Raw genomic sequence first — 14721 nt, 5'->3', positions numbered from 1 at the left:
ATAGAGCCTTAGATATTGCAGATTCTTGCCTAGCAAAATAAATATTTATTAAATATTTTTAATTGAAATTTTTAATTCATTACACTACTTAGCATGGTTCTTGGGTATATTGTAGGTGAGAAAGAAACACTTGATTTACTTTTATCTTGAAATGGAATATACCCATCACCAACCAAATTAGAGGTGGTAGAGTTAGGATTTGTTAACATACATTTTTGTAGGAATGCTAGGGCTAGGTACCAGAAGGATTGGCTTATAGTTCCTCCATTAATTAGCTTGTGGCCTTAACCAGGTGACTTACATTCTTGTGTCTGTATCTTGATTCTTCAAGGAAAGATGGTGTAATTAAATTTAGGCAAATTAAATGCCAGAATGAAGACTTCTCAGGTAGTATGCAATGCTAGTTAGTACTCAGAGTTCTCTGTCTGGTTTTGTTCTTTTTATTATATGTTATAAAGTCACCTCCTAATTTATTCCAAAAAAGGTTAATATTTGGAGATAGCTAACATTGTAGGATGTATTACTACTTATTATTTGTAGAATAAAAATATTCTCTTATCTGCCCAATAAGAGAAGCAAGAAACAAGAAGACCTGTAAAACCAGATAAAGGCAATACAAGAAAGGAAAAATATAGGCTAATATTGTTGATGAATGTAGGTATGAATGTAGATACTTAATAAAATATTAAATATTAGAGTATGAGGTCCAGTAGGATATTAAAGACAACAAAATGATACATCATAAGCAAGTTTATCTCAGGAATGTCCATATTAGACACAGAAGATCTATTGTAATTCACTAAAGTAATAATCGGAAAAGGATATCTCTATTAATGTAGAAAAATATTTGAAGTTTATTACAATTTTTAGAAACAGCAAACAAGGAATGGAAGAGAACTTCCTTAATGTGTTGAAAGTAATATACTAAGACCTAGGGAAACCACTTTACTTACTGGAGAAATTTCAGATGCATTTCATTTAAAAACTGGGATTAAGACAAGCATGCCTAATCTCATCACTGTGTTCAGTCGAATACCAGAGATTATAACCAATGGTGTAAGAAGAGAAAAAAGAAAAATTGTAAAGAAAGAGATAACAATGTCATTGTTTGTAGATAATGTGCTCTTATATTAGAAATATAACAGAATTAACAGAGAAACAGAAGTAAGAGTTCACTGGGGGGTTATGATTCAAGATAAACACAAATCAAGAGAATTTCTCTACACTAGCAATACCAACTAGAAAATAAAAGTAAAAATAAGATGTTCTCAATAGCAACAAAAACTAGAGTGTAGGAACTAACCAGAAATATGTATTTCTTCTATGAAAACCACTTTTAAACTAATAAATGAAACAGAAGATGATCTGAAAATAGAAACAGTCCATGCTCTTGGATGGAATGACTTATTTAAAAGATGCCACTTCTCAGCCAGGCGTGGTGGCTCACACCTGTAATCTCAGCACTTTGGGAGGCTGAGGTGGGCAGATCACGAGGTCAGGAGTTTAAGACCAGCCTGGCCCATCTCTACTAAAAATACAAAAAATTAGCTGGGCATGGTGGCGGGCACCTGTAATCTCAGCTACTTGGGAGGCTGAGGCAGGAGAATTGCTTGAACCTGGGAGGCGGAGGCTGCAGTAAGCCAAAATCACACCACTGCACTCTAGCCTGGGCGACAGAGTAAGACTCCATCTCAAAAAAAAAAAAAAAAAAAGCCATTTCTCTTTAATCTGTAAATTCAATGTAACGCCAATCTAAAATTCATTTGATTTCACAAAGATTCACAACCTTAAATAAGAACAGTAAAGTGTGAGCTTTTCCCCTATTGGATAAGGGGAAATACAAAACCATAATAATAAAGATAGTGTGGTATTGGTAAAATAACAGACCAGCAGACCAGTGGAACAGAATAGAGATAGACTTATGATTGTGTAAACCATTGATAATGCAAAGATGGTACCAAAAATCAAGTGAGGAGAAGATATATTGTTTTAGTCTGTGATAGAAGACTGTTTACTATTTGGAGGAAAAAAACAAAATTGGATTGTTTTCTAATTCCACATACAAAGTTAGAATCCAGATAGATTCACAATTTACATGGGAAAGGTAAGACTTTCAGTTTAATAGAAAACAAATATTAAGAAAATATCTTTGTGATCTAGAGTTGGAAAAGGACTTCTAAAATAAACCCCTTAACATTAGCCTTAAAACAATAAAAAGAGTTTTTTGATTAAATGAAAAGTAAGCATTTATGTTTAGCAAAGGCCTATCCTGGTTAAGGGTAACAGACCAGTGACATTGGGAGGGAAGTTTGTGACATCTAAAACTCATGGACTGGCTGGGCATTGTGACTCACACCTGTAATCCCAGCATTTTGGGAGGCCGAGGTGAGTGGATGGCTTGACTCCAGGAGTTCAAGACCAGCCTGGGCAACATGACGAGACCTTGTCTCTATAAAAAATATAAAAATCAGCTGGGTGTGGTGGTGCAGGCCGGTAGTCCCAGCTACTTGGGAAGCTGAGGTGGGAGGATCACTTGAGCTCAGGAGGTTGAGACTACAGTGAAGCGATATCTCGCCACTGCACTCCATCCTGGGTGACAGAGTGAGACCCTATCTCTGTTAAAAAATAAGTAAATACATAATAAGATAAAAATGTTTAGAAAAATTTTAATTTTAAAAATACTTTTTAAAAAATTAAAGAAAACACCGATGGACTAATGTCTAAAATGTACAAAGATCTTCTGTAAATGAATAAGAAGACTAGAACTTCAACAGAAATGTGGCCAAAAGAAAGAACAGACTGATTATAGAAAAGGAATCCCAAAAGACTAAGACCTATGGAGAATTGCTCAAACAACACTGAGAACACCACATTATACTAGTTAAAATGTCAAATATTGCCAGTGTTGTGGAGACAGAGGAACTGGTGGGCGGATTGTCTGGTGCTGCCATTGTGGAGACCAGTCTGATAGGACTGACTTACATACCCTGGGACCTAGCAATTCTGTTTCTGGATATTTATCCCCAAAGAAATTCTCAAACAGGTCCTTAAGTGGATGTTTGTGGTGGTGGGGAAATAGAAGAAATCTGAAGGTCCTCTACTGTGAGCAAAAGATGGAAGGTAAAATAGGGAGGGTGCACACCATAGACGATGAAATATATGAGAGCTGGAAGCTGCAGACCATGTGGCACAGCAGCATGGGTGGATTGAAACAAAGTACCAAACCAAAGACACAAGTAAGAATGTTTTACATAATTAAAGACACTTGCACAAAATAAAATACACATTGTACATGAATTTATACAAATAAAAGAATGCACATAAAACATTGTTTAATATTTACCTGTGGTTGAAGAGGACTACGGATAAAAGGGATTTACAAAAAAAAACTGGAGACCTGATCCTTACCTAAGGAACTTAGCACGCATAAATAATGAAAGAATGTAGTTAACTCATTGGGCTTGTCCATTTTCCACTCCCAAGAAATCTTTACCTGTTAGTGATCCCAGCAACACTGATATTATCTCTTAAGGCTGCTACGGCGATTGTAAAAGTTAGGGCTTTTGAGGTAGTGATATTTAAAGGATGAGCTCTGTGACTTAGCTATACTAGTAAAATAGCACTCAGACATAGAATAGTACATACTTACTGTACTTCACAGTTCTAAATACTTTGTAATGTTTTTAAAATTCAACTATTTATGAGATATAGATTTTTATTAAACAAACTTAAGACTGAGAATACAAATAATTAAGATAGCAAGCCAAGATGTGAAGCGGTATTTCAAGAAAAGAATATCAAGCTTATGTGTGTGTGTGTGTATGTATGTATGTATGTATATGTATTTTTGAGAGGGAGTCTCACACTGTCACCAGGCTGGAGTGCAGTGGCGCGATCTCGGCTCACTGCAACATCCGCCTCCCAAGTTCAAGGGATTCTCCTGCCTCAGCCCCCTCGAGTAGCTGGGACTACAGGCGTGCGCTACCGCACCTGGCTAATTTTTGTATTTTTAGTAGAGATGGGATTTCCCCATGTTTTCCAGGATGGTCTCGATCTCTTGACCTTGTGATCTGCCCACCTTGGCCTCCCAAAGTGCTGGGATTACAGGTGTGAGCCACAGCATCCGGCGAAAACAGCAAGCTTTTTGCCACCCATGTTTGTTTGGGATTTTTGTGTGTGTGTGTGAGACAAGTTCTCGCTCTGTCACCCAGGCTGGAGTGCAGTGGCACGATCTCAGCTCACTGCAACCTCCATCTGCCTCCCAGGCTCAAGCAATATTCCCACCCCAGCCTCCCAAGTAGCTGTGTCTACAGGCGCGTGCCACCACACCTGGCTAATTTTTGTATTTTTTGTAGAGACAGGTTTTCACCATGTTGCCCAAGCTGGTCTCACACTCCTGAACTCAAGCAATCTTCCTGCCTCGGCCTCCCAAAGTGCTGGGATTACAGGTGTTAGCCACTGCACCCGGACCCATGTTCTTAGCAGCACTGTTCACAATAGCCAGGAAGTGGAAGCAACCCAAATGCCCATCTATGGATGAATCCATAAACAAAATGTGATATATATATATATATATATATATATAAAATGAGATATTATTCAGCCTTAAAAAAGAAAGAGATCCTGTCACATGCCTCAGTACAGATGAACTCTGAGGGCATTATGCTAAGTGAAATAAGCTGGTCACAAAAGGACAAACATTGTATGATTTCATTTTTATGAGGTATTTAAAATAGTCAAATTCATAGAAACAGAAAGTAGAATAGTGGTTACCGGGGCTGGGGGAGGAGAGAAAGGAGAGTTACTGTTCATTGGATGTAATGTTTCAGACTTACAACATGGAAAAGCCCTAGAAATCTGTTTCACAGTAATGTGAGTATATATAACACTACTGCCTATATAATTAAAAGTGGCAAAGATGGTACATTTTATGTTATATGCTGCTTTTTAACCACAGTTTAAAAAGAACAGCAATCAGAAAGCAGTTATAAGTAAATTTATTAACAATAGGTGATTGTGAATTATATAGTTTCTGCTTGTTAATTAATTGCCACCATCGATCTTACATTTTAGAGTAAATGTCTAAAAATATCTTTTTCTCTTCTAGGCTTCTTTGGCAGAAACAGATAAAATCACTCTGGAGGTAGCAAAACTTATCAAAGATGATTTCCTACAACAAAATGGATATACTCCTTATGACAGGTAAGCTATATTGATTTCCTTTTTTTATTTGAGGATTTTCTATTGTGTTTTGATGAAGGGGTACACATAAAAACCTTTTTTTATTCTCATACAGGCTCATACACTCTGATTTAGTAGATTGGTTTATTTGTATATTTGTAGTAGACATCTAATGATCTAATATGTCCCCTATCTTGATTTGCTCATTTGTCCAATTACAACAGTATTTTCACTCATACATTCATCTATAGTTAGATTTAATTGTGGCTTAGTGCAGAAGCCTTCTTCGTTTCTTTCCACTGCCCATGTCTCCTTTACTCTCTTACGTTGTTGTTTTGAGACAGGATCTCACTCTGTCACCCAAACTAGAGTGCGGTAGCGCAGTCTCAGCTACTGCAGCCTCAACCTCCTGACAGTTCTCTCACCTCAGCCTCCTGAGTAGCTAGAACTGCAGGTGCCCACCACCATGCCCAGCTAATTTTTTTTTTTTTTGGTAGAGACTGAGTTTTGCCATGTTGCCCAGGCTGGTCTCCAACTCCTGGGCTCAAGCAATCCACCCACCTCGGCCTCCCAAAGTGTTGGGACTCAGGCATGAGCCAACATGCCTGGCTTCTTTTACTCTTTTCCTAAATAATTATTACTCTTTTCCTAAATAATTAATAGTTCTGCTTTCATGCCTCATTTCCCAAGAGTCCTATTGCTTGCTTTCTACCAAGGTCTCTGTTAGAGCACTCCAACTCCTACTCAGTGCTTTCTTTTTTCCATCATTATCAATGCTACTACTGAGGCTTGTTTAAAGTTCTCATTTCTTTTCAACTTTGAGAATTTAGCCCTTTCATGCCAGATTATCTTTTCTCCCTTAAATCATATTTGGCCCCATACAAGACTGAAGAAGGAACTGAGCCAATAGAAGGATTACCGGAATGTAGGGCAAGCAGTAAATATGCCAGTTTATCATTAAGCCCCAGAAATTTGCTCTGTTGGGAACTTATGAAGCTTCTAGGAACCACCTACACAAAGATAACAAGGGAAAAATTATTTGGAAAAGGTGTAATAGGAGTATGCATGAAATTATGTACGCAAATGTGTTTAAACATGTCCAAAAGTTGTAAGAATGTATGTGACTGCAATTGAGTATTTGTTCTTGTGTCTGTTATTTAAAAAGTATTGGCAAATGAAAATGAACACATTAAGAAAAAAGGGGCTACTACTAACTTTAGGAACTTGCAATTTCCTGCTTTCTTATTACTCATTAAACCTAATCCACTATCACAAGGGAGTCTTTACAACTCAGTTATTTTACCATTTGTGTTACTTATTTAACTGCATTGTACAAAAACAAACCCTCAGAGAGTCATTAGATTATAGCAATACTGTTTCATTGTTTTCCAACTTGATGATTTTAACAGAGAAAAGTAAAATTTACCCTTAAAATAAATAAAAGAATATATATCTTCTTCTATCCCATATCCTGAGACATCTCTGTCCAAAAACTCTGGTTAAGCAGCTGTTGGTCTTTTCACTATTATTTTTTTATTCCTTATGTATCGTCTAATAAGTAAGCAATCTGCATACTTAGATAAAGAAACGAATGCTCTAGTAGTTTTATGAACCTGTTTTGGAATTTATTTTTGTTAACTTTTTTGACCGTCATTTATTCTAGGTTCTGCCCATTCTACAAGACAGTAGGGATGCTGTCCAACATGATTGCATTTTACGATATGGCTCGTAGAGCTGTTGAAACCACTGCCCAGAGTGACAATAAAATCACATGGTCCATTATTCGTGAACACATGGGAGACATCCTCTATAAACTTTCCTCCATGAAATTCAAGGTATATTTTGTTTCTGCTGTAACTTTTTTTATTTGAAAATGCTTCTTTTTTTCTCTCTCTCTCTTTTTTTTTTTTTTTAGACAGAGTCTCGCTCTGTTGCCAGGCTGGAGTGCAGTGGCATGATCTTGTCTCACTGCAGCCTCTGCCTCCTGGGTTCAAACGATTCTCCTGCCTCAACCTTCCCGAATAGCTGGGACTACAGGCACGTGCCATGACACCCAGCTAATTTTTGGATTTTTTTAGTAGAGACAGGGTTTCACCACGTTGGCCAGAATGGTCTCGATCGTTTGACCTCATGATCCGCCCACCTCGGCCTCCCAAAGTGCAATGCTTCTGTTTAATTTTTCTAGCTGTTTTGAGCCCAAACCTGGGCTATAAAACTTGCAGTTATTTTCACACATGTTCAGGTTTTGTAAAACCAGTAGAGGCCTCAAAGTTATGTTCAAATAGGAATTCTAATGATAAAAATTAGTATATCAGCCAGGCACAGTGGTTCTCATGCCTGTAATCCCAGCACTTTCAAAGGCTGAGGCAAGAGGATGACTTGAGCCCAGGAGTTCAAGACCAGCCTGGGCAACATGTCGAAATCCTATCTCTACAAAAAATACAAAAGATTAGCCAGGTGTGGGGCACACACCTGTAGTCTCAGCTACCTGGGAGGCTGAGGTCAAGGCTGCAGTGTGCCATGATCGCGCCACTACTCTGCAGCCTGGGCGACAGAGTGAGACCCAGTCTCAAAAAAAAAAAAAAAATTATGTCACGTCTAAAATAAATGCTGATGTGTATTCCTTTTTGTCTTAGCTGCCAGGCAAATTAGAGCTTGCTTCATAGATGAGCAACAATTACCTTACTCCAAGTGCCTATTAACCTCTAGCCCACATGTTCTTCTGAAATGACATCTCTGTTTACTTCTTTTAAATATCATGTACTGCACATCCTTTTTTAACTCTTTTTTTTTTTTTTTCTTTTTTGAGACAGAGTCTTGCTCTATCACCCAGGCTGGAATAAAGTGGCATGATCTCGGCTCACTGCAACCTCCACCTCCTGGGTTCAAGCGATTCTCCTGACTCAGCCTCCCAAGTAGCTGAGATTACAGGTGCCTGCCACCACGCCCAGCTAATTTTTGTATTTTTAGAAGAGACAGGGTTTCACCATGTTGTCTAGGCTGGTCTCGAACTCCTGACCTCATGTGATCCGCCCTCCTCGGCCTCCCAAAGTGCTGGGATTACAGGCATAAGCCACCGTGCCTGGCCGTTTTTTAACTTTTAAGTAGCCTCTTGTTCTTTTGGAAGTACACAAGATAAAAATAGATAATTAAATGAAATTATTAGTAGGAACTCAAATGTATAAGATTGTTTTTTAAATATTTGATCAGTTGAATTGTATTTATTTCTGTCATGACATCCAGGCATATTTACTAACCATCTACTGAGAATGATTCTCTGAGTGTATATGTAATATAAAAATTTTAAGATAGTACATACATTTTGTGTGTGTGTTTACACTATAGATTGAAAGTAAACCTGTACAAATAATCACTATATTGAGAATTTAAAAACATTTACACCTTTTTAGTCTTGTCATTTCACCTTGAGATACATAAAACGAAGGAAGTAACCAGAATTTTGATATGGATATACAAGGTTGTTTATTAAATTTCTTTTATTTTTTTTTTTTTCTTTTTGAGATGGAGTCTTGCTCTATTGTCCAGGCTGGAGTGCAGTGGTACGATCTTGGCTCACAGCAACCTCCATCTCCCAGGTTCAAGCAATTCTCCCTGCCTCAGGCTCCCAAGTAGCTGGGATTACAGGTGCATTCACTACACCCGGCTAATTTTTGTATTTTTAATAGAGACGGGGGTTTCTCTATGTTGGCCAGGCTGGTCTCGAACTCCTGACCTCAGGTGATCTGTCTGCCTCGGCCTCCCAAAGCGCTGGGATTACAGGCATGAGCCACTACACTAAGCCAAATTTCTTAAATGTCACCCAAGAATGAACAGAGCCAACAGTACATTATGGTGTGTCCATAAGATAGATATTATGAAGGCATTACCATTTTGGTCAAAAATATTCAAAGACATGGAGAAATGCTTATGTCACAGAGTGAAAAAACTTCCAAATGTAACTTGATCCAAATATTGTCTTAAAACACTATATATTCATAGGAAGTACGTAGTAATAATTTCTATTTACATGCTTATTGTGTCAAATTAACATCACAGGTATTTTTTAATGTCATTACTCTTCTGTAGCATTGTTTTGTGGCTGGACAGTAATATTTTTCTATTCATAGACACTTAGAAAATTTCCAGTTATTGGCCGGGCGCGGCAGCTCACATCTGTAATCCCAGCACTTTAGGATGGATCACCTGAGGTCAGGAGTTCTAGACTAGCCTGACCAACATGGAGAAACCCCGTCTCTACTAAAAATACAAAATTAGCCAGGCGTGGTGGTGCATGCCTATAATCCCAGCTACTCAGGAGGCTGAGGCAGGAGAATCACTTAAACCCGGGAGGTGCAAGTTGCGATGAGCCGAGATCACGCCACCGCACTCCAGCCTGGGCAACAAGAGCAAAACTCTGTCTCAAAAAAAAAAAAAAGAAAAGAAAATTTCCCGTTATTGGCGTGGATGACCATGTAGTTGTATGTAGTTGGTTTTGTGCATTTTCTTAGTATGGAGTCCCAGAAGTGGAATTATTGGGTTAGAGAACTGGAACATTTTAAAGTCTTTTTTTTTTTGAGACGGAGTCTCACTCTGTCACTAGGCTGGAGTGCAGTGGCGGGATTTCAGCTCACTGCAACCTCCGCCTCCTGGGTTCAAGTGAGTCTCCTGCCTCAGCCTCCCAAATAGCTGGGACTATAGGCACACGCCACCATGCCCAGCTAATTTTTTTGTATTTTTAGTAGAGACAGGGTTTCACCATGTTGGCCATGATGGTCTCGATCTCCCGACCTAGTGATCTGCCCATCTCAGCCCCCCAAAGTGCTGGGATTACAGGCGTGAGGCACCAAGCCTTGTTAAGTCTCATTTATACATAGTAGTAAGTTGCTTTTCATAAGGATTTTAAATAATGGTGCATTTTAACATTATATCCTAAATTTTACTTTTCCATCCCAGTATGATACCAGATGTTGAGCAAATTCTGTTTTGATTAAATTCCTAATTATCGTGCATTAAGTCATATTCATCTAATATATGAAGTGGCATAATTTCCCACTATTGTGCACATTGTTGAGGATAAAGCCTTTGGTCACCGAATGTGGTGATCAAGCAAAATGCAAAATTTAAATTTTGTTTTCTTTCTGTTTGGTTGGATTTGTATCCTTAAGAAAAAGGGAAAATGAGTATAGTTTTATCTTCTGCCTGTGGTTTACCACCTACTACTCAAAATATATAAAATACAAGTAACTTGGGCCAGGTGCAGTGGCTCACACCTGTAATCCCAGCACTTTGGGAGGCCGAGGCAAGTGGATCACTTGAGGTCAGGAGTTCAATACCAGCATGGCCAACATGGTGAAACCCTGTCTTTACTAAAAATACAAGAAAAAATTAGCTGGGCATGATGGTGGGTGCCTGTAATCCCAATTACTTGGGAGGCTAAGGCATGAGAATCACTTGAAGCCAGGAGTCGGAGGTTGCAGTGAGCCGAGATCGTGCCACTGCACTCCAGCCTGGGCGACAGAGTAAGACTCTGTCTCCAAAAAAAAAAGTAACTTACTAAACATAATGAAAATTATTTTCCAAATGCAAGTTGAATTTGTAATGTCTTCTTTCAGGATCCACTGAAAGATGGTGAGGCAAAGATCAAGAGCGACTATGCACAACTTCTTGAAGATATGCAGAATGCATTCCGTAGCCTTGAAGATTAGAAGCCTTGAAGATTAGAACTGTGATTTCCTTTTCCTCAACAAGCTCCTATGTGTATATTTTCCTGAATTTCTCATCTCAAACCCTTTGCTTCTTTATTGTGCAGCTTTGAGACTAGTGCCTATGTGTGTTATTTGTTTCCCTGTTTTTCTGGTAGGTCTTATATAAAACTAACATTCCTTTGTTCTAGTGTTGTGAAGGGCCTCCCTCTTCCTCTATCTGAAGTGGTGAATGTAGTAAATATATATTATGGTTACACTACTGTAAACTTGTATGTAGGGTGATGACCCTCTTTGTCCTAGGTGTGCCCTTATCTCTATTAAATTGTAAACAGGACTACTGCATGTAATCTCTTTGCAGTGAATTTGGAATGGAAGGCCAGGTTTCTATAACTTTTGAACAGGTACTTTGTGAAATGACTCAATATCTATTGTGGTAAGCTCATTGGCAGCTTAGCATTTTGCAGAGGAATTGCTTTGCAGGAAATATTTAATTTTCAAAAACATAATGATTAATGTTCCAATTATGCATCGCTTCCCCCACTATAAATCAGGAATATTTGTGAGAAACTATTGGGAACTATGCTCTTTTTATTTTTATTTTTTATTTATTTTATTTTTTTTGAGACAGAGTTTCACTCTTGTTGCCCAGGCTGGGGTGCAATGGCACGATCTTGGCTCACTGCAACCTCAGCCTCCCGGGTTCAAGCGATTCTCCTGCCTCAGCCTCCCTGGTAGCTGGGATTATACAGGCATGCTTCACCATGCCCAGCTAATTTTGTATTTTTAGTAGAAACGGGGTTTCACCATATTGGTCAGGCTGGTCTCGAACTCCCAACCTCAGGTGATCCGCCCGCCTTGGCCTCCCAAAGTGCTGGGATTACAGGCATAAGCTACCACGCCCGGCCGGGGACTATACTCTTTTTAAAATAGACATTTGTGGGGCTCACACAATATATGAAACAGTACCCTCTAAAAAAGAGAAGAAAAGAATCAGGCGGTCAAACTTAGAGCAACATTGTCTTATTAAAGCATAGTTTATTTCACTAGAAAAAATTTAGTATCAAGGACTATTATATACTTCATTACTAGAAGTTCTTTTTAAAATTACATTTAAAACAATCACTGAAAACTTGATCCACATCACACCTTCTTTATTTTCCTTAAACATCTTGGAAGCCTAAGCTTCTGAGAATCATGTGGCAAGTGTGATGGGCAGTAAAATAGCAGAGATTTTAGTAGCAATTAAAGGCTGTTTGCACCTTTAAGGACCAGCTGGGCTATAGTGATTCCTGGGCCAGAGTGGCATTATGTTTTTACGAAATAATGACGTGTCACATGTTTGCATGTTTGTTTGCTTGTTGAATTTTTGAACAGCCAGTTAACCAATCACAGAAAATATTACTTTCTTTCATATGGTTTTTGGTTCACTGGCTTAAGAGGTTTCTCAGACTATCTATGGCCACAGCAGCATACCAGTTTCCATCCTAATAGGAATGAAATTAATTTTGTATCTACTGATAACAGAATCTGCATCACATGAAAAAAAAAAAAGATCATTTTATCCATCTTTTAAGTATATGTTTAAAATAATAATTTATGTGTCTGCATATTGCAGAACAGCTCTGAGAGCAACAGTTTCCCATTAACTCTTTCTGACCAGTAGTGCTGGCACCATTGCTTCCTCTTTGGGTAGAGGAAGGGGTGTGTGAACATGGCTAACAATCTCAAATACCCAAATTGTGATAGCATAAATGAAGTATTTATTTTATGCCTCAGTATATTATTATTTAATTTTTTAGGTAATGCCTATATGTTGATCTATTAAGGAAAGAAGCAATCAGTAGAGAATTCAGGATAGTTTTGTTTAAATTCTTGCAGATTACATGTTTTTACAGTGGCCTGCTATTGAGGAAAGGTTTTCTTCCATACAACTTGTTTTAACCTTTGAGAACATTGACAGAAATTATGCAATGGTTTGTTGAGATGCGGACTTAATGGTGCTGTTTAATCAGTTTGCTTCCAAAGTGGCCTACCCAAGAGGCCCTAAGACTAGTAGAAATTAAAAGGATTTCAAAAACTTTCTATTCCTTTCTTAAACCTACCAGCAAGCTAGGATTGTGATAGCAATGAATGGTATGATGAAGAAAGTTTGACCAAATTTGATTTTTTGTTGTTGTTTTGAATTTGAAATCATTCTTATTCCCTTTAAGAATGTTTATGTATGAGTGTGAAGATGCTAGCGAACCTACGCTCAGAGATTCATCGTAAGTCTCTCTTCACCTGTTACAGAATTTCAGATTGGTCATTGATAGTATGTATTTCTTTAGTAAGAATGTGTTAAAATTACAATGATCTTTTAAAAAGATGTTGCGGTTCTATATTTATTGTGCTGTGTCTGGTCCTAAGTGGAGCCAGTTAAACAAGTTTCCTATGTATTTTTCCAGTGTTAAATCTCACACATTGTACTTCGAAAATTTCCTTCCATCCTGAATAACGAATAGAAGAGGCCATATATATTGCCTCCTTATCCTTGAGATTTCACTATGTTTATGTTAAAAGTTGTGTATAATTGTTAAAATCTGTGAAAGAATAAAAAGTGGATTTAAATTAACATTTTTTTCTTTTTCTCTTTTTTATGGCACATTCTGCTAGAAAACGTGTACCTTGTATCTTGACTTACTGTTTTGGTATGACCTTTTAAAAATTTTTCCTTCCTTTTTATAGATTGTTTCTTGGAGGCGGAGCTTGCAGTGAGCTGAGATCCGGCCACCGCACTCCAGCCTGGGTGACAGAGCGAGACTCCGTCTCAAAAAAAAAAAAAAAAAAAAAAAGATTATGAAATTGAATTGGAGCCCTCACTATAGCCTGCAAAAAGGCCCATAATTGTATCACACTATGTTTTGGAAATATAATACACAGAATCCCATCCCATTCTGAATTTTACTTTAAATTGAGAAAGTGAGTGGTTTCTATAAATTCACTTCTAAATGCAAGGAAATCAGTGGTACTCTTCAGTTTTTAACAAGTGAACTAAAGCCTTGTAATTTATGATTTTGCAAGCCAATTTAAGGTCCAGTATAATAATGTAGCAACATCCTTTGTAGCAATTCATTATGTTACGTAGGATATATTTTATTTCCTTAAATGTTATATTTTTAACAATTTCCAAAGGAGTGAAGAAGCAGTGTCAAATAAACAGCTGTATATTACCATTGAGTCTGAAGTTTATGGAGAGAAATTTTTAAAATCATGAGAAGACTTCTTCATTATAGAGTCGGTAATTTTTTGTCCATTAGGTAATATCCCAATATCTTCAGCATATTAGCTTTACTGTATTGCTACAATATAGGAATATGAAGAAGGGAATCAGCTTTCTCAAATGGGGTGATAAAATGCTACTGAAGTTGTTCTAAGAGCTTAGTTTGAATTCCCGCAGAAGTTGACTCTGAGACAAGTAATTGAGTTTAGGTAGTTTATTTGGGAGATGGTATCAAGAAACACCATTAGGAAAGTAGAGAATTGAGACAGAATGGAAAGAAGCCAATTAAAGCACTCATTACCAACCAAGTTAATACTTTGGACTATGTAGCACAATCCTGCTGGGGAGTTTGGGGAACAAGTGAACAATGCACATCGCAGTTATTCCCACCAGGGTGCGAGGAAACTGTGGTAACTTGTTTGACAACCAGCTCCTGTCGATTTAAAATTTGAAAGCTGTGCGCATAAAGATGGGGAGAGTCAATACACAGCACATGCATACAGGTAGATCAGGCCCTGGTGGCCACAGAAAACCCTCTGCAAAATAATTTAGGTACTGGCAGTTGGGAGGTCAGGC

General features: G+C 37.9%; 1 protein-coding gene across 2 annotated transcripts in view; it reads left to right on the top strand.

The window, feature by feature from the left end:
• Positions 1-13497, top strand: part of LOC105470428 (ATPase H+ transporting V1 subunit A) — a 63725-nt gene extending 50228 nt beyond the window's left edge. For both annotated transcript variants that reach the window (XM_071092403.1, XM_071092402.1), the window contains exons 13-15: positions 5108-5202; positions 6845-7016; positions 10794-13497. In XM_071092403.1, coding sequence (XP_070948504.1) covers positions 5108-5202; positions 6845-7016; positions 10794-10886 — 360 coding nt within the window. In that variant the 3' untranslated portion in view covers positions 10887-13497. The remainder of the gene's footprint in view (positions 1-5107; positions 5203-6844; positions 7017-10793) is intronic.
• Positions 13498-14721: the final 1224 nt, after the last annotated feature.

The sequence above is a fragment of the Macaca nemestrina genome, chromosome 2 (genome assembly GCF_043159975.1).
Source record: "Macaca nemestrina isolate mMacNem1 chromosome 2, mMacNem.hap1, whole genome shotgun sequence".
NCBI lineage: Eukaryota > Metazoa > Chordata > Mammalia > Primates > Cercopithecidae > Macaca > Macaca nemestrina.
Note: the sequence above shows the minus strand (reverse complement) of the source record. Positions and strands in the feature narration are given on the sequence as shown.